This window comes from Panicum virgatum, chromosome 2N, assembly GCF_016808335.1.
Source record: "Panicum virgatum strain AP13 chromosome 2N, P.virgatum_v5, whole genome shotgun sequence".
Classification (NCBI taxonomy): Eukaryota; Viridiplantae; Streptophyta; class Magnoliopsida; order Poales; family Poaceae; genus Panicum; species Panicum virgatum.
Genome location: NC_053146.1, coordinates 27,361,729 through 27,384,831, shown reverse-complemented (window position 1 = coordinate 27,384,831; position 23,103 = coordinate 27,361,729). Strand labels below are relative to the sequence as shown.

The 23,103-nt window shown below is 47.5% G+C and overlaps 1 protein-coding gene across 15 annotated transcripts; it reads right to left on the bottom strand.

Moving 5' to 3' along the window:
- Window positions 1–11,349: 11,349 nt before the first annotated feature.
- Window positions 11,350–22,515, bottom strand: LOC120660171 (acyl transferase 15-like). 15 transcript variants are annotated; one of them, XR_005669400.1, is made up of 10 exons: window positions 21,731–22,412; window positions 21,582–21,636; window positions 21,455–21,487; window positions 20,045–20,165; window positions 19,816–19,971; window positions 19,305–19,738; window positions 19,078–19,153; window positions 18,889–18,999; window positions 18,198–18,434; window positions 17,697–17,972 (listed from the first exon to the last, which is right to left on the bottom strand). XR_005669400.1 is itself a non-coding variant. In XM_039938569.1 (9 exons), the coding sequence occupies exon 9, from the start codon at window positions 12,761–12,763 to the stop codon at window positions 11,501–11,503; it is 1,263 nt and encodes a 420-aa protein (XP_039794503.1). In that variant the 5' UTR covers window positions 12,764–12,853; window positions 18,889–18,999; window positions 19,078–19,153; window positions 19,305–19,738; window positions 19,816–19,971; window positions 20,084–20,165; window positions 21,455–21,487; window positions 21,590–21,636; window positions 21,731–22,513; the 3' UTR covers window positions 11,350–11,500. The 15 variants fall into 15 exon arrangements, 11 of the variants coding, with proteins under 11 accessions (XP_039794503.1, XP_039794498.1, XP_039794497.1 ...); XR_005669399.1 differs by having other exon boundaries at window positions 18,198–18,478; window positions 21,731–22,400; XM_039938569.1 differs by lacking the exons at window positions 17,697–17,972; window positions 18,198–18,434 and adding an exon at window positions 11,350–12,853 and having other exon boundaries at window positions 20,084–20,165; window positions 21,590–21,636; window positions 21,731–22,513.
- Between the last annotated feature and the right edge of the window lie 588 nt (window positions 22,516–23,103).

The following is a 23,103-nucleotide window of genomic DNA, read 5'->3' as shown; positions in this document are numbered from 1 at the left end:
GGACACGGGTGGACCTTGGAGCCCTGTAGACGGGGAGAGTGGCACTATCCACAAGCCGGAAAGAAAGGTCAACGGTTGTTTGGGAACGACCCGACGGTGTTCCAGACGTGTGTGCTAGGTTTATCCTTGCAAGGTTGAATTTCGATTCAGAATCGTCCGCCTCTCACGATGTTATGAGACTGCTTGATCCCTTTGCCACACAGAGTAATAAGAGCGACAATATTATTTATCAATCTTGATTTTTGCTTAGTCTTCTACCATGATTGGATAGTAGTTGCTTACATAGAATGGTTAATCGACTAGAATCTTGAAAGCTAAAACTTGAAAGTAAGGATCTACTCTTTATTGCTTTTTAGCAAAAAGGAAAACCAGAGCCTCACAAACCTTGCATAGTCTAGCTATAGTGGGTTACTTAGACCCGTTGACGGTTAAGTCTTGCTGAGTATTAGAATACTCAGCCTTGCTTTTGAAACTCTTTTTCAGGTTTGAGTCTTGAGGACCAGGTCGCTAGTTTGACCTATCCCTGCTCTTTGCCTCCTGGCTGGTCCGTCGAGTGGGATACGTCTTCGGCCGGCAATGACCCTGGCGAGTGATACCTTGCTTGGGCTAGCTTGGTACCATTTTGCGACATGTTGTAGCCGTCGTGTTTTATCTTCCGCTGTTTAAACTCTAAAACTTTACCCTTATGGTTTGTATAACTGCTTTTTAAAGTTTGTACTTGTAATAATGTTTTAGAACTGGTTTGTAATAACTTTTATGCCTGTGATGCAAAACTTGTGGTTGTAATATCTCTGGACTCGCCTTCGTGCGGGGTATGCTTGTTCGATCCGAGAACCGGTGGTTGTATCGGGACGTTACCCGACAGACCAAGAATTGTTCCGTTTGAAGTGCGTTGAGCTAGTGTTGCCTTTATAGTGCTGGCCTGCGCACTTGAGCCGGGATAATTCAGGTGGTTCTGCCACATCAGCTATACTAGGCTAGCTATATCTACACTTTCTCATTGGTTAGCTCGTCTGAGATTAAACTACACAATAGGGAGATCGCTATCGAAGCGACGGGAGGGGCCCGTACACCCCGGCGACTTTATGTACCTCCTACCCCCCATACGGAACGTGGAGGATTACTAAAAGGCTTGGACAAAGCTGTCACCACCTGCCGGCTACCTCTACAAACCGTGGGTATAGTTGACATCCAGCAACACTTAGCTAATCTAGACACCATGTCTACACTAGTAAGGGATACTCTAGTGTCCCGCGCGGAGCCCCCACCCTTCGGATGGACAGACATCACACTAGAGTAATCATACGAATACTGGAGCAGTTGATAGAGTTCTAAGAACAAAAGACTAACCATCTACAGCATAGGGCGATCATACAATGCAAGCATACAATGATAACGCAACCATGACAAGAAGCATATACTCGATAACTCAGAATATACTTCAAGCAGATATTGGTAACTATAGTCTAATTCTATTACAAACAACCGAATATTACAAGAGAGAGCTAGAGATGAACCCATACCAGACTCTCGAGCAACACCGGCGACTCGATGACTCCTAGACTTCTCCTAAACTCCACAAAGCCTAAAGACTATGCAAGAAGGAACTTGAGAGGTGAGTGAAGTGTGGTGTGTGTGTGTGTTCTCATTCTCTACCCCCCCCCCCCCAACCCCTTGTATTTATAGCAGGGAGCCATGGGGTTTTTGCAGCTAATCCTCCGCAAACCGACGTAGGGGACCAATGCCATGCTACCACATAGCAAGCTTAAGGCGGTGGGGCCCACGACCCGGCGGTCGACCAAGGGGTCGGCCGGCCTGCCAATGGCGCCAACCGCCCCCAACTGCTGGGGGTTGGGCTTGTCTGGGCCTGGCCTGGTCTGAACACCGAGGTAGAGCTTGTCTAGAGTGATCTTGCTTTGGTTCTTGGGCTACACTTGGTCCATTTGAGCCTGAATCGGTATTCTAATATTTTCTGTGTTTTTCTGTTGGGCCAAAGTGTACTTGCAACCTGCATATTAGCTCAAAGCACAACTTGCATATTCTAGAAGGTAAAGTGTTGTTTAGGGACTTTATTGAAAATAAGTACGTGTAAGAAATGCAAACTCTCATGATTTTCTGATCAAGTTGACGCCTAGAAATGATCGTTAGTGAGCGTCAACAAGGAGTTGGGACACAGCCTCGATCACAACACTAGTCTCACACAGGAGAGTTGGGGGATGATATCCTCCATGTCCTATGATTGGCACCATGGTGTGTACTACCCCCCACCACAGCCAGACTAGTAGCCCCCATGCTTTGTTGAAGCTTGGGGGGAGAGATCATCAGTGCCCAGGTAAGTCGTCATACCCGCTCGTTCAGTTTGGCTTAGTTAAAAAAAGAGAGAATTGCCATGCTTAGAATAAATGTATGGAAATTCGTGCAAACTCTTATCTTGGAAATGATGAACAGTTGCTCTATTTGAAGCTTTGCATGTGCCCCGTTTACAGCTTTTTACTCATCTAGTACCAGAGCTAGTTGGCACATAATAGACACAAGTAATGTGTTTGTGTGGGAGCATTAACATGATTTCTAAGTCTAAGTTGTTGTGGGATTCGATATGGCCTACATTGGAATTAAAATTGTCTACCTCAGTAAGGGAAATTGTCGGAGCAATATTAAAATATGATAAAAGGTTTTCCTGTTGTTTTACATGTCCCATCCAGAGCCATAATGACATTTCATACATGAGCTACTATAGGCTATCTTGATTTACTTTGAGCTTTGTCAAATGGTGAGCTCGCTTGAGAAAAAGTACTTGTCATCTACCGGTCTTTCTCCTTTACGTACCCATTTCATTGCTAGCCTCAAAATATCTAGTAAGACAATCACCTATTCCGGGTATTGTCATCCACTTTTGCCGGACAATTCCACCACAACCTAGCCCAAAATCTCCACTGTGTGCCTATCCACTTCAAAAAGGGTTCAAATTTCGTCAAATGCTCCCTCTGAAAATGCTGAATTCATGGAGGACATGGGGGCTATCTTCTTTAAAAAAAAGAAAAAAAGAAGAAGATGAAGTGCCCATGATCCTTAGCAAAAATTAGTCCAAAAGAGGAGTTCAACAAAATGACCCAAAAACACTTCCGAAGTGTGAGTCCATTTCTCCCTCTCCCTTGAACATTTGTGATTCCATAAGATCGGAATTTGATCAAGTACCTACCTCTTGCGAACCACTCTTCAGCTCAGCAATACAGGTAATCAAGGTATGTCATACTCTTCCTACCCATAACTCCAAATATTAGCCTTAGATTAGGAAGAAGTTGGTCAAGTCCCGACCTTGGTGAGGATCATACACTTTGAGCGATTGAGAGTACCTTCAGGGAACCTTAATCATATGCATACTTAAGAAATGTCCCAAGAATGAACCTGAATAGGGAAAACAGGAAAATATTCCGGTGAAGGTTGTTCAGTCCTCCAACCGCTCAAGACAAGGGATGAAATGTGAAATAAGCCCCGTCATTCAGAACATATAGGTATGAACCAACTTACTCGAAGTACAAACAGATAGAGTAATATGCTATGCACAGGGTACCTGTAGAGGGCAAACATCGACGCAACTCCTGATCCACTGAGCCTCAGTATTAAGCTTTGCTCGAGGACGAGCAAAAGTTTAAGCTTGGGGGGGTGTTGACGGCCATTATCTCACGTTTTGACCATCAACTTCTCGAGAATAAATTGAGTTTTGCACTATGTTTCATGCATATTTTATTTCATTCTAATAAGTTCCACAAGTTTTGGATGAGTTGTGTCTGCAGGAATCCACTGTCCAAAGATGGTCGAAATCAGAGAAAATCCCGGCCACCCGGCACATTCCGTGCCGACCGGCCCGACACCTCCACATACATGGGTCCGATACTTTTACTGGAGCAATGTGACATGTTCATAAGGTTCCAGAACAAGGCGAACATTGCATATCCTGTCGGTGGACCCGGAAGGCACAAGGATCAACCCAAAGACCCACATACCAGTGCCAAGATCGTCAAATGAGGAACCCACCCATCCCAGAGGCAATGTGGAGTGTTGATTTGCAACATCGGCAAAACGGAGGGCTGAGGCCCCAGGACTAGGCCGCCCGGCCTCCCCCGGGCCGCCCGGCCTAAGATTCCAGTATCTGAGGAAAATACACGAAGCACCGACGTCCAGGAGGGATCAGAGGCCATCCACAGAAGGTCGGTGGCCAGGTGGCACAATCCTAGGCCGGCCGGCCTAGGTTGGGCCGCCCGGCCCCACCTTGCAACCTCTTGGCTCCCGGCTTCGTGTGGAAGTTAAGCACTACCTCTACAGTTGCGTGCACCTGGCGCTAACGGAATTACCAGCCTTCTACCGACCATGGAAGCCTATAAATACCACTCTTCCCCTCACTTGTAAACACACACTCAAAGGAGCAATTCTCTCTTCTCAAGTCTAGAGTAGGTTAGTAGTTGGGAGTTAGAGTCGAGTCGAGCTTGTCTCGGGGATCCGGAGTCATCATCGGAGCTCGGTAAAGCTCTTGTATCTTTTTCTTTGACTATTTTTAATATAAGTTATCTTCTTTATTTACTTGAGTCAGCTTTACTTCCCGCAAGTATTTATCTTCCCAAGTACTAGTACTTGTCTGCGGAGTACATCTTACCTCTAGTTCAGTTTAAGTTAAATTCCTTGCTTGTCGGGGTTAGTCTTACGGGTTTTCTCGCCCGTACTAGTGTAACTCAAGTTAGTTCACTAGGTTGAGGGGGATTTCTCTTGAAGGCCTCAAGAGAAATCCTAGTACCGAGAGCAGATGTGGTGTCTGACTCAGTGCTAGCTAGAAAGTATGTTCCACCCCACGGTAGGTGGCAAGTGGTAGGCGGCAAGTTGTGACAACCTTGTCCGTCCCTCGTAGTCCACCACGTTCGGGTGTTTTCGTAGCAGTAGGATTGCCGAAAGTATGTTGGGCCCCTTCTCACCCCTGTCTGCGCCCTTCGCTTTGGCGGCCGAAGTAAGCTCCTGGTTCCGACATCAAATTAGAAACTTAGATTAATTCTAGTGAGGCTAGCTCAGTAGTTTAGAAGTGTTTCAGGAGTCCTTTCTCTCTCGTTGTCCTCCCAACTGCTACCGCTCTAAGGTATAGAATCTCCTGTGTGTCACACGGTCATAGCTTGGCCATTTATCTTATCAGTTATCTGGCTTACCCCTGCTGAATTAGTCGGTTGATAACTTCAGTAAGGATTGTCACTACGATTTACGATACACTTTACCATAGTGCTTCCCTGAGGATTTTCACGATACCCTGGAATACTCCAAGGTGAAGTGCTACAACGGTGAATTCTGTGTGCTTGCAGAATACCTATTTAGATTGAGCATAAGAGACACCAACAACAGTCCGGTCGAGCTGAGGGTAGCTGGGTCCGGCATCACGACCAGGAAGGCAGTGTAGCTGTGGTAGTGTCCTACGTCCTCCTTCTGCGTGGCGAACTTGATGCGATCCTGCTTGATGTCGGTCTTCTTCAGAACTCGCTCGAACCATCCGAGTGCTTCGGTGTGGTGCAGCTGGTAGGCCTCCTCATCGTGGACAAGAAGCTCTCTCACGATCTGCTCAATCTCTTCCATCTACACATGGACGTAAGAGAGGCGACAGCAAAGGTGAGGAAGTAAGTCGAAAAAGGTGGTAAGAGTAAAGAAGAGTCGAAAAAGTAGTAGTATATAGTTCAAGGGGGTATATCGGAATAGATAGAAACATGTAGATCATTCCTAAACTAACGACCATTTCTAAGGCTCGTGCTACGGTCAAGTAAGCTCTGATACCAACTGAAATGAACAGGGTTGCCAAATGGACAACCCGACTCCCTGTATCATCGTGATAGTCCCTGGATCAGTAGCTATCACATAGAGAATACATGTCAGGTAGTAATCATAGTCATACCATCGATAAACAGTGCAATCACTAGTTTAATTATTACAGCATCCGGGGATATGCAGTACGAATCTCCGGGTAAAAGCCCGCTCGGCTAAAAGCGAAACAAGCAGAAAGCGTGGCGATAACTAGGCGTCAAGCCAAACTCCTTCTGGGATCTTCTCCTCCACAGGCATCCTTGAGCATAGCACAACTTTAGTCATGCCATCCATCGTCATTGATGTCGTACTCTAGGTCGGACCCTGCATCTAGCCAGGCTATCCCCAAGGATGGGATAGGTTCCATCCGCATGAAGCATATATGTGGATGCATAATGGTATAAAATAATGCTAAGGATAGGCTATGTCTTCCTATTCAAGCAACATGCAAAAAGTATAAGTCATCCAATCCCCTTCAGTGCGGGATGTTTTGGCATCCCGGACTCCCGGTCTCCTATCTTCCACTACGAGTAACCCAACCCTAGTTTGGTGCGGGAACTCCCTCTCCCTGCACCTCAGCTGCTATCCGAGCAGGAAAAGTAGACTAGAGGGAGGTAGAATAATATATGTGGGACTACTCTAAGAAGTGAAGCCAGATTCAGAAATGTACATGACTGAGTATGCGGCTATTGCAAGGGTTGTACACCTGTACCCACTCGCCCCGAAACCAGCCAGCAGAAAACTCCGACTAATTTCGAGGCACCAGTCTAACAAAACTAACGGCTACGGCACCAATCTGCTCCCGGTTTGGGATGCGTCCTCTCGCGAGAGGTCACCCGAGGCTGTGAAGCAATCTAGAATGAGATTCAAATGAATCCTGCTGGTCGGGGGCTATAGGTCAGCCCACTCCCTTTACACTGATATTCTATCCTCCTGCAGACTTGGTGCCGCGCATAGCTAGCCCGGATTGGGTCCACCCTAATAATGGATAAGTGGCGTGCACATTTGGAAAAGTTCTGTTTCTAGGTCCACAATCCACGGTCCTTAACCTGCCGAGGCGAGCATCTTCGTCCAAAGAGCGTCCCGTTAATATGGTCCACGGTCGGCACCCATTACAGGTATTGCCCGCCTAACACAGCTGTTGTTCCCAAAGGAACAGTCTTGCACCCGCCACAAGTGCCCATCAGGATTGTGCCCAACACACAACCCCCGGCCCCAATCCGAAGATCGGGAAAGGTTCGCTCGCCCCAGCAAAAAGCCCTAGTCGCCAACTCCTCTATGTGGTGGCAACTTTACTCACACCAAGACTATCATATCACATATTCCCATATAAATATCATACACATAGTAGCCAAAACATTCATTAATTCAAGGTAAATATAGGAATCAAGGGATACGGTAAATAAATGGCTATGCAAGATCATAACAACACAATAATAAAGCGTAACGTATCTAGAAAGCAATGCCTAATAGGTACTCAAAGCAAGGATGGGCGTGAACCTTGAAGTTCCTCGTAGTACTCCTGAGTCTCGGGGTAGTCCTAATCTCTAGTCAGCTCCTCGGTGCCGGGTCCTATTCGTAAATACGGAGAAACATAAGGTCCAAAGTGCAAAGATGCACACAACTCCCCAAAATTAGATCCAAATCAAAGCAATCCTACTATAACGGGTAGATCATAATTTTAGAAGAATTATAAAACTGGTTTCATAATTTTCTGTGCTACGGTTGATTTATTACGATTTTTCTAAGATTAAAGGCAATTCTAAAATAAATAAAAGGATTTTAAAAATAGAAAAAGAAAATTAGAGACACGTGGTAGCCTCTGGGCATGCTGACGTCAGCATGACATCATCCGGGGGCCGGCTGGTGCTGACATCAGCATGCGCCATGCTGACGTCAGCGTTGACCGGTCAACATTAACCAGGTCAATGGATCAATGGTCAAAGGGGCCCACTGGTCAGTCGGTGGGACCCACGTGTCCGTGCGGTGTAGAAAGAAAAAGAAAAAAAATAAAAACATGTTAGCGGGCTCGAAGACGAACTGGGCTCCGCCTCTTCATGGGCTTACTGGGCCAGATCCGGCCCATTCCTCCTTCTTCTCCTTCTCTTTTCTTTTTCCTTCTTCTCCCGCGGCTGACAGCTGGGCCCCGTGTGTCAGTGATAGCGGGATCCTGTGTGGCTCGGTCTAGATCCCGTGTGGATCTGCGTGTGTGTGCGTGTGTGTGAGCACTCAAGGTGCTCGACGGAACTCCCCACCAAGCTCGCCACGCCGCAAACATGATGTCACGGCATGGGCGCAGCGAGCACGGCAACGGCGTCCGGCGGTGGCAGTAGTGCTTGGCACCAGTGGCCCGGCGAGCAAAGGCTCCGCCTTGGACTCAGGCTTGCGCGCGTGGCCTCGGACCTAGCCAAAAACGCGGCCTTTGGCCGCCGGTCACGTGCGCACGCCGGCGTGGTTGTGGCATGGCCATGGCGGACCAGCGGCAGTGAGACAGGGCGGTAGTGGCCAATTCTTTGCGCCAAGGCGAACAAAACCTCCGCCTTGGGCCCCATTGCGCTCGTCTATTTGCGGGACACGTAGAGCGTGGCCACAGCGATGGCGGGAGGCGATGGCTGCCATGGCGCAAAGGCGCCGGCACCGACGAGACTTGGGTGGCGGGTCACCATGACGCACAAGGCGGCGTCTTGGTGCAGGCTGCGCACGCAAGCGCGCGGGCACCAGGTTCCCTGGGCTACGGCGTGGTCCAGCCGAGTGGGCTTGGCATGATGGCGCGAGGTTTGGCGACGGCGGGCTGCGGTTTGTGATGGTGAAGCGGTGGCGGGTCCCTACAAGTGCACACAGAAAAGCGGAAGGGGTTCCTATGGCTAGCTACACGGGGGCTAAAGGCAACACCGGCACATGGGAAGAGCGGCGAGCGAGGACGACAGGGCTCACCGGCGGGTTCGGGATCATCGAGCTTAGTGCGGTGGAGAGGCGATGCAGGGGACTCGGGGCCGTGCTGGGAGAGCCGCTGCGTCGGTGTAGATGTATGACGCAGGCTTGGCGGAGCTCCCGGCGGCGGCAGTGGTGGCTTCCCTTCTCCTCCCTCCTCCATCCCCTGTTTTCTCTCCTCCTCTGTTTCTCCCTCGGCGGCGGTGAAAAGGGGGAAACCCCTAGGACTCTAGGGTTTAGGCTTGGCGGCTGTGGGGGTTTTATAGCGGAGGCGCTAGGGTTTGGAGGGAGCGGCCAGGCACAAACGTCGAGGGCCTGGATGGGATGGCCGTGGTGCGGGAGTACGTGGTGGCCATCCGGGCTCGGTAGGCTAGGGTTTTGGGCACGGGCTAGTGAAGTGGGGTGCGGCGGTCGTCGTGGAAGTGCGGGGTGATGACGTGGACGCAGGCGAGGCTATTGCGCCGGATCGGCGCGACGCGGAGGCGGAACGAGGCGAGGCGGAGGAGGAACAAGGGAAAAGCAGGGCAGAGCGGGCAGCGAGAGGAGAGAGATAAAGCTGACAAGTGGGCCCCACTTGTCATCGCCCCCTCTCGGTGTGCGGCAGGCGGTAGCAAGCTAGGGCTACGGGCCGACTCGGGGGAATCGGGCCAGCTAGCCAGGCAGGCCGGCGGGGGTCTTCGTGCGGGCCGGCTCGGGCCGCCTGGCGCGTCCACGTGCTGGTGCGCGTGCGGGTCGGGCCGTGGCGACAGGTTTGGGCCGGAAGGGAAGGAAACTGGGCAGGCTTGGGTGGCTTTTGGGCTGGCGGTTTGGGGTTTGGCCCGACACTATTGGGTATTTTAGTGTTACGAATAAATCCGCAAGCGCACGGATACCTTTGTAGCTTTCACCTCAGAGTATTCCAAGGGAACGTGTGTGCACTAACTTTTATTCTAGTCGGTCCAAGGACACACCAAGATAGGTAGAAGGGTAGAGAGGATTCCTGAGATAGCACTATAGCTGAGTTAAAGGTCGATCTCTCGGGCACAATACTCGCTTCGGGCACCGGCTTACAACTAGTCTGCCAGTCGACTCCGGCCAACAGCTCTACACTATATCCGAACATGTAGGATTACAAGGGACCAATAGGGCTGTCACCACCTATGGCCTACCTCTAACAAACCATGGGATATAAGGCAAACAAAAGATAACCCTCGCTACTACAAAAACTAATTAACCGAGGCGCTTTGAAAAAGCCTCGGAGACGGGCACGTTAAAAAACCGCCTCTGTTAATGCCTGCGATTAACTGAGGCGGTCATTTGTTATTAACCGAGGCGGTCAAGAAAACCGCCTCTCAAAATCGATTAACCGAGGCAGTCACAATTAAAACAACCGCCTCGGTTAATAGTTCTATTTTTGGAGGCAGTCTCTTTTTAGATGTCCGCCTCAGTTAATAGACCAAGCCCAACCGAGGCCCATATGAGCCCAGTTACTGAAAACGAGTATATAAAGAACAAAACCCTAGGTCTCCACTCATTCAATGCCTCCCCTCCGCTGCACTCAACCTCTTGTCCACCTCTCTCTCTCTCGCGCGCGCGCCCGACGCCTGGAGCCCCTATGCCAGTGTTGGTACTCCTTAGCCTATACGAATTACTCCGCAAGCGCACAGAGACCGATTGTAGCTTTCACCAAGAAGTATACCTGGGATATCGAATCCAAGGAACGGTAAAGCTTCGACTAGGTCTAGAACTAGTTCAACCGAACTCACAAGGGGAAGAGAGGCAAGTGGGTAGAGGGTCTAACGCGGGTTAGCCAACTCATTACCTAGAAGATCTACAAAGTGAGGCCAGCCGGCCTGGGATTTTCACCACGTGGCCTTGACTTTGGCGTGGATATGATGCTCCTGATCAGCTCCTGAAGGTGGTTATGGTTGTATTAAGGTGAAGGCAGGTAGTTGGAAGGCCGGCCGGCCTTAACTAGGCCGGTCGGCCTGGTCCTGGCATGTTTTTGGCTGTTTGTTCCACCACCTTGCTTATCATCGTGTGCGTGTTTCCCAGGAGAGTGGGTTTGCGCCTGAACATTGAAGGAGACACTGTGTGTGGGACCATGGATCCAAGGTACAATCCTTTCGACCGTAGGATGTGTTGCTCCAAAGTTTGCATGTCAGGATCCCATCTAGATGTGTTTCTCTACATGTAGGTGAAAGAACGTCGGTGTTGGCCACAGTGCATGGCCGACCGAACTCAGCATAACCAGACATGGGAAGGCTAGCAATCAAGGACAAATGCAAAGGCTGGGTAAGCGGTGTGCCAAGATAAGGGGGTGGGCAATGCAGATGTACGGAAAGATTCATCGGACACTTAGGATACGAATTTGGTAGAAGCATGTGGAGACAGATTCACGTCCCACTTCGTTCCTTTTAGTCGTAGAGATAGAGAGGTGTTGGAACTTTTAGGATCTTTTAGTCCCTTTTGATAGGTGACATTGGACCCGGAGACTAATGCCTCATTTAGTCCTGGCCCAAAATCTACCGGGACTAATGAGAAGGACCGATGTGTGGTTATGTGGTAGTGTATGGAGCATCCCGGAAGAAAGAATGGAGGAAGCCCATATGAAAAGGTTTGGTCCAGAACTCCAGATCCGAATGGTTTAAAGTTTGACCCCGAGAAATATTAAACCTCGAGAGGCATGACACTTATAAAATTACAAGAGGCAGAAAAGGCATGGTAGAACGAAATTAAGGTAGATCTCATATAAACTTGTCTAATTCTGCAAGGAAAGCGTCCGTGTCGTGACTAAGGCCGACAGCACACTGACCCCATCCCTGCCACTGGACAGAAAGCCCTGCGCGGCCGATGCTGGTGGCATATGTTTCCCGGAGGTCGTCACCCTCGCCAGCCTCCCGCTCCCCAAATCCATCTGGTCGAAGCCAAGGTTCCGCCACGATGACACCATCATGGTATGGTACGCAGGCACCTTGCAGAGCTCGTGCTGACCCGTCGTCATCTTCGGCCGGCTAGGTATCTGGTCCTTGGCGTGCTTGATCGCCATGATTACATCCTTGACATCTCCGTCCGCCACCGCGCTGCTAGTAGCCACGACGACCTGATCGATGGTGCAGTTCCCGTAGTAGCCTTTCTTAGCACCGACGTGCTTGCGCACATCGGCGACGAACATGAGCAGGATTGGGGTCTGCGGATCGAGCCTGATTGCTCGCGTCTGGCACCGCCACAGGACAGCGAGGACCGCCTCGAACGTGGTGCATGGCTGGCCATGGAATCTGCCGCTGAAGTCAGATCTGATCTGGTCAATCGATGTCAACGGGATGGTGATGTCCAGAGTAGCGAGATCGCCGTTCAGTGGATCTAGGCTCAGCATGTGCTCCTCCGCATCCAGGATGGAGGGAGGGAGGGTTGGGAGCGAACCGTCCCACCTGACCGGCGCGAACGACGGCGATGGCAACCCGCCGGCGAGCTCGCCGCCGGCCTGCAAGAACTGGCCCATCCCGACGCCGTCGGCGATGCCGTGGTTCCAGGTCACCCCGAGGACGAGACCGCCGCACGAGAACTCGGTCACCTGCATCATCAGCAAAGGGTCACGGGGGGCACAGGCCATGGCTGGGTAGTGGACGACAACGTCGACAAGCTCATCGAGCAGCTTCCTCGCGTCCGGCCATCGGTCGAAGCAGATGACATCCTTCAGGGCGTGGCAGGTGGATGCCGCTACAAATGCCACGCCCTCGTCGTTGCACTCGATGTAGACGTCGTCGTCGCCGCCGCCGCTGCTTCCTCCTCCTGCAATGATGCGACCAGCAATAGGGTAGTAATGGGCTAGTGCTCGGGACAGGGCGGCCTGTATGGTCCCGGCAGCGTTGTGGATTGGATGCTCGAACATGAGCAACGATGTGTTCGGCAAATTGTTCAGACTCTTGTCGAAGGACGATAGTTTTATGGTGCCCCTCATCGTCACCTGCTCCGGCGATGGCCTGACCACCACGGGTGAGGACTTCCTCAACACTAGGCTCATTGTCCTATGTCTCTAGCTAGTATTGATGCACTAACTCTGGGCGGAACTTGGCCACCACACCAGCTTCCTTTGTTTATATGGTAGGAGAAGCTACAATAATGTGCAAAAGTCAAACAACTTGAATTAGCATCCATCGATGAAAAGTAATAAAGAGCTATGGATTGAAGATTCGTGCTCATATATATAATATACTTTGTCTTATAATATACTCCCTCCGTCTCAAAATAAGTATTGTTTTAACATTCAATTTTTTTCAAAAATATATATTATTTTAGCTTGTATCCATCCAATTAAAACAATACCATATACCAAGAAAACAATGTATAGGAACATAGTAGATGCTACTTTTATAGTTCTAATACATATGCATTCATTGAGGATCCAAAAAACCAAATAAATAACATAGTTTTCAATTAAAGTTGCAACAAGTAATTAGGGGTAACAAAGTCATTTCTTAGAATGAGTAATGTGTCTAAAATTTTCTAAAACAACACTTATTTTAGAATGGGGGAGTAACTATTTTTAAAAAAATTTAGAGGGATTAAGATTAGAGAGTAAAAAATCTATATTACCCTAGTTTAGTTACCATGCAATTATGACTTTCCTATTTAACTTGTATCCAGATCTACCTATCATAATTAATTTTCATTCAAGGAGGGACATTTTAGACCTTGTATATAAAAAAATACATTTTGGAAGCTACATTATGAGACAAAACTTAAATGGTAGAAGTAGCTATATTTGGAGATGGGGGAGTATGTGGAAACTTTTTATTTGGTGCTCATACATGTTAATATGTTCAAACATTTTAAATAACAATAGGCATGTGTACTTATTAACTAAACCGAGCCTATTTGTTTCGTAAATGTGCCTGAGCACATATTTCATTAAGAAGAAAGTAGTACGACCGTTACAAAATCTTAACAGGTAGTCTATTAAGATAGACATAAAGTACCACCAAGCAAGTGGCACCCGTACAACAAACAAGAATAGTAAGAAAAACGGAGGATACATAGACGACCCATGAAACCTAGACTAGACCAGAACTAAACCTGCTAAGAGATACTACAACGCCTAGGGTGCAAAGATCGACAACACAATAAAGGTGGCAAAGCAAACCGAGCCTATTTTGTTTATGATGATATCCATTCACTGCTCCAGCATCCTATCACCGCCGGTTCAAAATAGCCATCACACCAAATTTATAGAGAATAATTAACACACCAAATAACTAAATAATGAAAATATATTTCATAATATATCTAATTATTCTTATTTGACATAATATTATTGCATTTTTCTTGTAAAGTTGGTAGACAAACTAAATCGTTTGCCTTAGGACAAACTAAATAAAATGCTTTATATTTTAGGGTGGAAAATAAAATGCTTCATATTTTAGGATGGAAGGAGTACATTGCTAAACTGAGGGTTAAGTACATTTATGTAAACGCAGCAGAAAAAAACGAGTCAGTTGTTCATTGGAGCACTAAGCATCGGCACTTGCAAGGAAATGCGATCGTCAAATAAAGGCGTGACAACCACAAGTTGGTGCCACATGCATGAACCGGGCCTGTCGCATTTTCGTTGGACCACTTACAGGATGAGGTGGGCAGCACTTACAAAAGGCAGCGTTCTTCTTAAAACCTTTATTGACAAAAGTTGGCGGACCCGCAATTGTCAATAATGGTAGCGTGAAATAGATGGGTTGACGTATCATAGAATGGCAACCTATTTGCACATATATAATATAATTGATGACCTCTAATGCAATTTACTCTTTAATTTATCTCTTTTCAATCAGCAACGGTTTACATTTTTCGAGCATTTCCACATTGGTTACCTTTCATTTTCTAGGGAATCAAATAAAAAAATTTGAAAAGATAATTATTCCACCTCATCTTCTCCGATACGGGTCCCACAAATTCGGTATGCACCCGGTGCATATGGCTCACCATTTAGAATGCACCGGGTCCATACTGGGTGCCTTTCATTTTGGTGCCTCTTGGTGTCTCCACCTTTCCAACCATTGGATCGAGTGACGTGAGCCGTTAATTTTCCCCCAACCATTCAAAACATTCATTTTCTAATACATAAAAAGTAGGTTTATAGTATATAAGAGGAGGTTACACAGGCTGGAAGCCAGGGGAGAAAGTGTAGAAAAACTGGAACTTCTCAGCCTTAACTCTTCCCTGAAAACAGCCTTCCAACTCAAGCTGGTAATGTTTCATGGTGCACCCAGTTTTAATGGTCTGGTTTTGCTATCTGGGTTCTTTTTGCTCAGTTTCAAATGGGTTGAGATGCCTTTACTCAAACTTCTATACACCGTGGAGAGGGAACCCTGGGAGCACCCAGCTGCTCCCAGCGTGCCACGTGCCCCTGACAGAAATGCCCGACGCGGCCCATGGTTTTGCCGCACCCACGTCCCGCAGCCGCAGCGCCTCGGCCCCGCCGGGGTCCCCCAGAGCCATCTTCGTGGGATGCCGCGTGCGCCGACCTGCCGCACCGCCTCGCCTTCGGCTGGGTCCAAGCGGGGTCCCCTGAACCCGTCTCCGCTGGGTGCCGCGGCTTCTCGCTCCGCCCCTTTTTTGTTTTCGCCTCGCTCTGGTGGAGGCGGTGTAGGTTTTGGGAAGCAGCCGGGCCGCAGCCAACTGCCTTCGCCGTGCCTGCTGCCGAAGTGACCACCGTCTCCACCATTTGCTAGGGTGGAGGAGCAATGGCGGCGCCCGGGTGTGGAGGTTGGGCGTGGGGGTAGGGGTAGGAGCCTGGCCGGCGTCGCGCTGAGCGGATGCAGCAGCCGGGGAGGAAGGGGGACAAGCGGCGCGCGGAGGGGCGCGCGGCAAGGGCTTCCGCCAAAGCGCAGCTGGAGGATGGGGGCGAGCGGCACCGGATCCAAGGTGGCAGCGGCGGCGCAGCAGTGGATCCGGGGTAGCGGCGGCGAATCTGGCGTCGACCTCGAGGCCACCACGACGCACAACACCTCCCAACCACAGCTGCAGGCGCATGCAGTGGAGCTTGTGCACCACTGCCTCCGGATCCGGGGTTCCAGCGGCTGCTGGAGGCCACCGGCACGCCGGCTGGCTGGCGAATTGACTTGCACCACCGGCGCCGCCGTGTCTCCCTTCCTTCTAGGGCGCGGTGAGCTTTCCTGCCTTCTTCATTTCCGTTTGGTGCATCCTCAGCCTCTTGCCTCATGCTTGGGATCTCTTAGATTCGCCGCTCACTCTTCTTTTCCCTCTGTGCCTCGTGCTGCTGTCCTGCTTCTTTCTGCCTCTGGTCACGCGTTGATCCCTCCGCGGCCCGGGTGCGTTCGGCCTGCCTTGCTTTAGAACCACGAATGACTGAATTACTTCCGCAAGGTTTGGTCCTCGTCGCTCCCTTATCCTTTCGTCCCTGCCTTCTGCTGTTACTTCCAGCTCCTGCTCTAGATGTGCTTTAGTTGCAGAGACATGGATGGGTGCCGTTGCTTAGATGTGAAAATGTGGCACCTTCCTCATGATTTTGTGCACCTTTTTCTTTGTCAGATTTGTCCAGACGACCTGCTCAGGGTTCCTTCCTCAATCTTCACACCAGCCTTGGACTGGACCAACTACTGATATTTTCATTTTTTTTTTTTTGTTCCTAGGCCTATATAAATTTGAAGGTAACATGTATTTTTATTTTGGGAGGGAAGATTGTCTTAAAAGACTGTAGAGACTCAGATGTCATGTTTCCTCTTGATATACTATGGAGTTAATCCAGTCTGAAAATCTGAATCTTTGTCCATGTTCGCTCTTTAATTTGACAGACTGCATAGTTAATCCAGTCTGGAAAAGTTGAATCTTTGCCACCATAAAGAGGTAATGTATTGTAGTTGTTCATATCAGTGATTCAAATTTCTTATGGATGAGTCGTATTCGTAGTGGATCCTTTATGGAAGAGTATGCATTTGTTAAAATTTTCACCCTAGAGGTTACTTTTACATGAACTTATTATGTTGTTTTTTTCAGCACAAATTTGCCAACTAAAAATGACAGGTAGGTTGGTTTGGACTGAAGCAAATGATGTGCGGTGATCATTTGTGTTTGTCCTATAGAAAGTTTCAGTATTGCAGAAATCATGTGTGTGCTTAGGAACATGGTGTCAGGTTATGCCCATCAACGATGTTTGCATTTCGAAAATTTTTGTTAGTTCGATTGGTTCTCATGTGCTGACTTATATATGCTTGAGAAAACTAGGAAGGGGATAGAAGAGGAGAAATAAGATGGAGCTCTCCTTTGGTGCAGATATGAAAGATTGACCCTTCTTTTTCATGTGTTTCTCCCTTGCTAACTGATACCCGCGACCATGTGTATATGGCTCTGTATGGTTTCTGGTAGGAACGGAAGGCAAGGGAAGAAATAGCATGGAGCTCTTCTTTGGTGCAAATATGAAGATTTTCTTTTTTTCTCCAGTGTTTCTCCCTTGCTGTCTGATAAATGCGACCATATATCTATCACTCAATATGTTTCCAGCTCTTGTGGGCGCTAGCTTGATGTAATAATATGGTTGTGGACTTAAAACAGGATGCTGTCATGCAATATACTGGTATTAGATAGTATGTTATGCTTTTAACATATCTTGGAATGACTAAACTACATGCTTGCATAAGCATTTGCTAGCTGAGCTGCATGAATATGCTGTGCAAAATGGCCTGATCCAAGCAAAATGTACATTGCTTATTTTCTAAGAATTGATCAGCAAGCAGCACATTAAGCACATAACTGTCATCAGTATTCACGCTTCAACATAGTATTGACCAGGCATTGGCCAAATTGGCCTTCATTTAGTGCACTAGAACATTCGGCGGGCGATGAGCGCCCTACCGTTTGATTACCATTTGATTAATAAAATATCAGTAACCAAAAGACAATAAAACATGATAATCAAACTATATGCGCCATAATACAGAAGCACATCTAGAAGCAAGCACACCATCAACAGATTAATATAGGTGTCTATCCGGCATTTGAATTATAAATATTACAACACATCCGAGCACCAAACTATCCTAGCCATTAGGTGTCTGACCGGCAATTGAATAGTGAATATTACAAGACATCCGCATCACCAGACTCTCCTATGGTGTTTGTCTGGCATCTCAATCGTGAACATCACAACACATCCAATCACCATGTTTCAATCCAAGCACAAATTTATCCTGCCATCAGGATATATATATACTCCCTCTATCCTGAAATGTAAGTCATTTTGGTTTGTCTTAAATCAAATTGTTCCATGTTTGACCAAGTTTATAGAAAAAATAATAATATTTTGAATGTCAAATAAGAATAATTAGATCAACAATGAAATATACTTTCTTAATTTACTTATTTGATGTCTTAGATGTTAGTATTCTTCTCTATAAATTTGGTCAAACTTAGACTACTTTGACTTAGGACAAAGCAAAATGACTTACATTTCAGGATGGAGGGGGTAGGTGTCTATCCGGCATTTGGAGCAGCAATATTACAGCACATCTGAGGCATCTATAAATCAACATGCAACAACAAGTATCCATAGCTACCAAACAACCTAGCTGGTAGCTTAGAATACTAACTGACCATACTACACAGTTTGCGAGATGAGGTCTATGCAGACTCCAAATCCTAAGCATCGGACCCTTCTTGCCAGACAAAGGGTACACAAAAAGCAACTGGTAGAGACAGAATCAACATGAGTTTCACTGCTCATGCATCCCTGCTTGGACGGCAAAAGGATAATAAATCAATGTCTAACATGTGTTATGGAGATGTAAGTGCAATTTCCAAATGATCTGCTACTTAAATGGTTTCTAAAAACAGGCAGGTAGGTTGCTAATTAAAAAAGATCAACAAAATAGAACTGGAGTCATGTGGTTGTTTCGATTTTATTTCTCATAAAATGCCACATTGTGCTTAATTGCTTAGTTAACGAAAGCATTATTCTGATTATGGTATGACCTAAGCATGCAGCTCGAATGATTTTACCCCTCAAATGCTAGGTTGTATCACTTTGTACTTGTATAAACTGAACTTATTTGAAAGCATAAATGGTACAAAGATCCCAGTTGGAAGAGAGTACTCTGATTGTCACATGCAGGACCTTGATGAAAGTAGCTAGCTAAGTACCTGTTCTGGCTAGAGGTGGCTGCACCACTGTCATTGCCACCACCGTCATCTGCAGTTTCTTCACCAGTAAATAGCTTCTTAGCAACTTTCTTCCTAGGGGATGGACGGGACCTAGAAGTACATATATGAGTTTTATGTTTAACAATGAACTGGCAGAAGTAAAAAATAGATGTGGTTGTTGAGGATAACCTTTTTTTGTAGTGCTTTTTTGTGTCTTTGTAGAGGAATTACCAGGTGCATTTGGAGCAGCAATCAAGGTCTTATCCTATGTCAAATTATACCAAAAATTAGGAAGTAATGCAACTGAAGGGAATAGCATCGTCCACTTGCTACATTTAAGTTTATTTAAGTGCACGAATGCAGCTGTCATAACAGCAAAGAGCTAATGACATGGAATGCTAGATGTAGGCAGGTACCTGATCATGAGCATTGTTCCTTATACTCTGTGGAGTGTCTGCTGGCTCAGGAACACCCAATGTTATTTTAGTTGGTGTGGTGTTTGAGGGAAGGCTAGCTTCAGTAGCAGCAAGCAAAGAGGACATAGTAGATGATGTTTGGGGTGCTCCTGGTGTTGCTGGAATGACAGCACCACCATCATTCACCTCTCCCACTATTGCATTAACTTAAAAGGTGATTTTGTGTGAGTCTGTTGTGCTGTCTGTAAAACTAACGCTCCATGTGAAAATCTTTTCGAGAAGCCTTGTAAGTTCATCTGGGTTAAAACCAATTGGGTTATCAGCCACAAGGGTATCAGCTGTTTTTTTTTTTGACAAGCCATTGAGCTTGACGTCCAAAAAGAATGAAATCAGTGTCACCAGTCTCATCTCCAGCAAGTATCGATAGCTTGAACCTAGAGAGTTAGATTTATTAGAAAATAGCCTGAACACATGCTAGATAAGGAGCGAACGGTAGCAGCGACAAACTAACCTCTGATAGGGCACTCCAATGGCACCACATTTAGGATTAGTGCACTTGTATGAATCACCATGACCCTTAGCTGTTTTCATACATTTCTTGCATGCATTGTACCACCATGAATCATCAATTTTCTTTAATGTTACCGTAACCAAGAACTCATTTTTTCTGCACAAGAGAAACTATAAGATGCTATGATCAGATGCACAGCACATATGAAATTTTATAGTAACAATAGTACCTAACATTCAAATGGATTCAGATTCAAGATCTCAGACACCTTCTTCTCTTCAGCAGCCTTTTTTTGTTGAGAGGAGGTAGCGCCATCAATCCAGGTAATTGGCTCATATACGGCCTTAACACTGCCGAGGAAAGTGTAGAAAAGATCTTATGTTAGAAACAATAAGGTGAGCTTATAGGAACCAGGAGCAACATGATGAAAAAAGATACTGTAATATGTAATACTTCCTAGAAATAGAAAAGCTAAGTGCGTATATCTATATATGAGTAGTTTACATAATGCAAGTAGTGTTCTTGGACTGGATTATTTGAATGCAAGCCTGAATCACACAACTCTACATAGCCATCTGCAGTTTGGCACTGGTGCTGCAGAGTTTTGACTCTAATTGCAAAGGAACAAAACTGAAATTGTGCTAGGTAAATATCACTACTATGTGCAAAGGAACCATGGAAGCTTTCATCACCAAACTATTCCATTTTGTAACAGAATTATCTCTTTTAGTCTTTTAGCACCGTAAAATATACAAATCTGCATTTTTTAGTTTGTTTGCCTCTGCACAAGTACATATACTTATTTCTGGTCATGGTAAACAGGAGAGGGGAAAAACTACAGTGCAGGTTTGTGTTCTACTCAATACTAAAATTGTCCTAAAGATATAAACCACCGCAAAAATTTGCGATGAATCAGCAATAAAAGATGAAGCTGCCAGCACAAAATTATTCCACTCTAAAACAAAATCATCTCTTTTAGCCAATTAGTACTCTAGAAAATGCAAGTCTGCATTTGTTAGTTTGCTTGCTCTTGCCTAAGTGCATATACTTAACTCTGGTCATGCTAAACAGGAAAGGGAAGAACACTGGGCATATTTATGCTCCACTCAACATTGAAATGGTTCTGAAGATATAAATCACTGCAAAATTTTGCCATGAATAGGACAAGTTAAAATTTTCTCTTGCTATTCAGCAGTCAGCTTCAGTTAGCTACCTAGCTCTCTGAAAAGGAGATGCTAAGACTTTACTGAAAAACATCACATGGATGAAGCAAACCTCTTAGGAGGGAACCAAAAAAGAAAAGTTCTTTCTTAGTTTCTCACAGTGAGCTCAGCTCACCGAGATGGCCATGACAAGAAAACTAAGAGAGGACATGCACACCAAACCAGGAGCACATTAAATATTCACTCTTTCATGTTTCAAACAATTTATACCTAGCTTCAATACATAAGAAAGGCACCTCATCACAATCCCTACCTACTGGATACTAAAGCAAGAACTTGAATAAAATCAGTTATCTGATTAGACGTCTAATAACACATGGCAAGGAAAAGAGGTGGGACAAACTCACCCTGAGATGCAAAGCACAACAAGGAGCGGACATAAAGAATCAAAAAGGCCTAGAGAAGGCAAAACTCACCTGAGATCCTGCTGACGTAATCCAACAAGCTTACTGCAGGCATAGATAAGAGAATTAGATGCTCACTCAATATCCACGGCATGAGATCAAGCAAAGGAAGGATTCAAATCAAGATCAGCTGGGCCACCTGCGGACCTGCCTGCACTGGACGTAGGTCACCGAATCCATGGCCGCCTCTGCACCTGCACCGGAAGAGCAAACACCTGGCAGTTTAGGTCCTGGCACGGCATATTCAATGCAGCACAAAGAGCAGCAGGCAAAAGAGCTGGAGCTCACAGATCTGGAAGCAAGGCGCAGGGGTCTGTGGGGAAACGGGAGGAGGAAGGCAGGGTTCGTAACTGGGCGAAAGGAAGAAAAAAGTGAGGGAAGGATATGGAGATGGTGGCAGGAAGGGGGAACTTATCTCGACGACATCGAATCCCGGGAGCACGCGCCGATGGGACTGGCCGCCCTCGGCAACTGCTCCGACGGGGGGCGTCCTCGCGTGCAGCGCCCGCGCGACGAAGAACGCCGTGCGTCGCCGCCTGGGCCCTGTTCCGACGGGGGGCCTGGACGGATCAGGCGGCACGGCTGGTGTGCTGTGCCCATCGCCTCCTTGCCGTCCGCACCCACATGCCAAGGACGCCCGCTGGCAGGTGGGCCCAACTGAGCGGTGGCCCACCTCCCAGCCGCACGGGAGGCGCCGCACGGCCGTCGGACATGCGCCGCCGCACCCCGAGCGTTGGCCCGCCCACCGAGCGCCCCCGGCCCCTCTCCTAGCCCACCGAGGAGCAAGCCTGGGGCGCCGCACCTCCGGCGGACAGGCGCCGCCGCGGCACGCCCCACCCCGCACGCTGCGTGTCCCACGGCGACCCACGGAGCGGCCGGCCCCCTCTGCTGGCCCACCGAGCAGCGGCCTAGGGCACAGCAGAGGCGCCGCAGCGGCTCGCCCACCCCGCGCGCGGCTCCGGCGTGGGCACTCGGATTCGCTGCCAGAGAATCCAAGGACAGAGCAGATCCGCGCGCCTCCTCTCCTTCTCTCCTAACCGGCTCCGCCTCCTCCGGCTGACACCACGGGCCCATGACAGACGCGGCCCCACCGGCAGAGAGCAAGCGCTCCACGGGCACAAGCGGAGCGGGGGCAAGGGCTTTGGTTAAAACCACGAAAACTTTTGCACAAAAAGACGAATGCATGCATGAAGTACTAAACGAAGTTTATTTGCAAAACCTTTTTAGAAATGGGTGTAATTTTTCGAGACGAATCTAATGAGCCAAGTTTCATCATGATTGGCTACAGTGATGCTACAGTAACCGCGCTCAATCATCCTCTAATCGTATGGTCAAAGGCCTCATTAGCTAGAGCAACTGCTACAGTACCGCAGTTGTGGAGGTAATTTTGTAATTAGACTTTATTTAATACCACTAATTAGTGGTCAAAGCTTCATTTCTCTCTCATCAAAACTTTTCTACACTCTAACCAAACATGACCAAGGATGAAGCGCTGCGCAACACGCGTCCAGTTTTTGCCCGGGGAACGCGGGGAGAAGAGGGCAGAGCAGTAGATTTTAACCATTCCAATATGATAGTTTATCCAATCAGTTCTCTCTTTTCTACTTTTCTTATAAATATCTTTTCTCTTTCCTTTTTTCTCCTAAACATATGGTAGTATC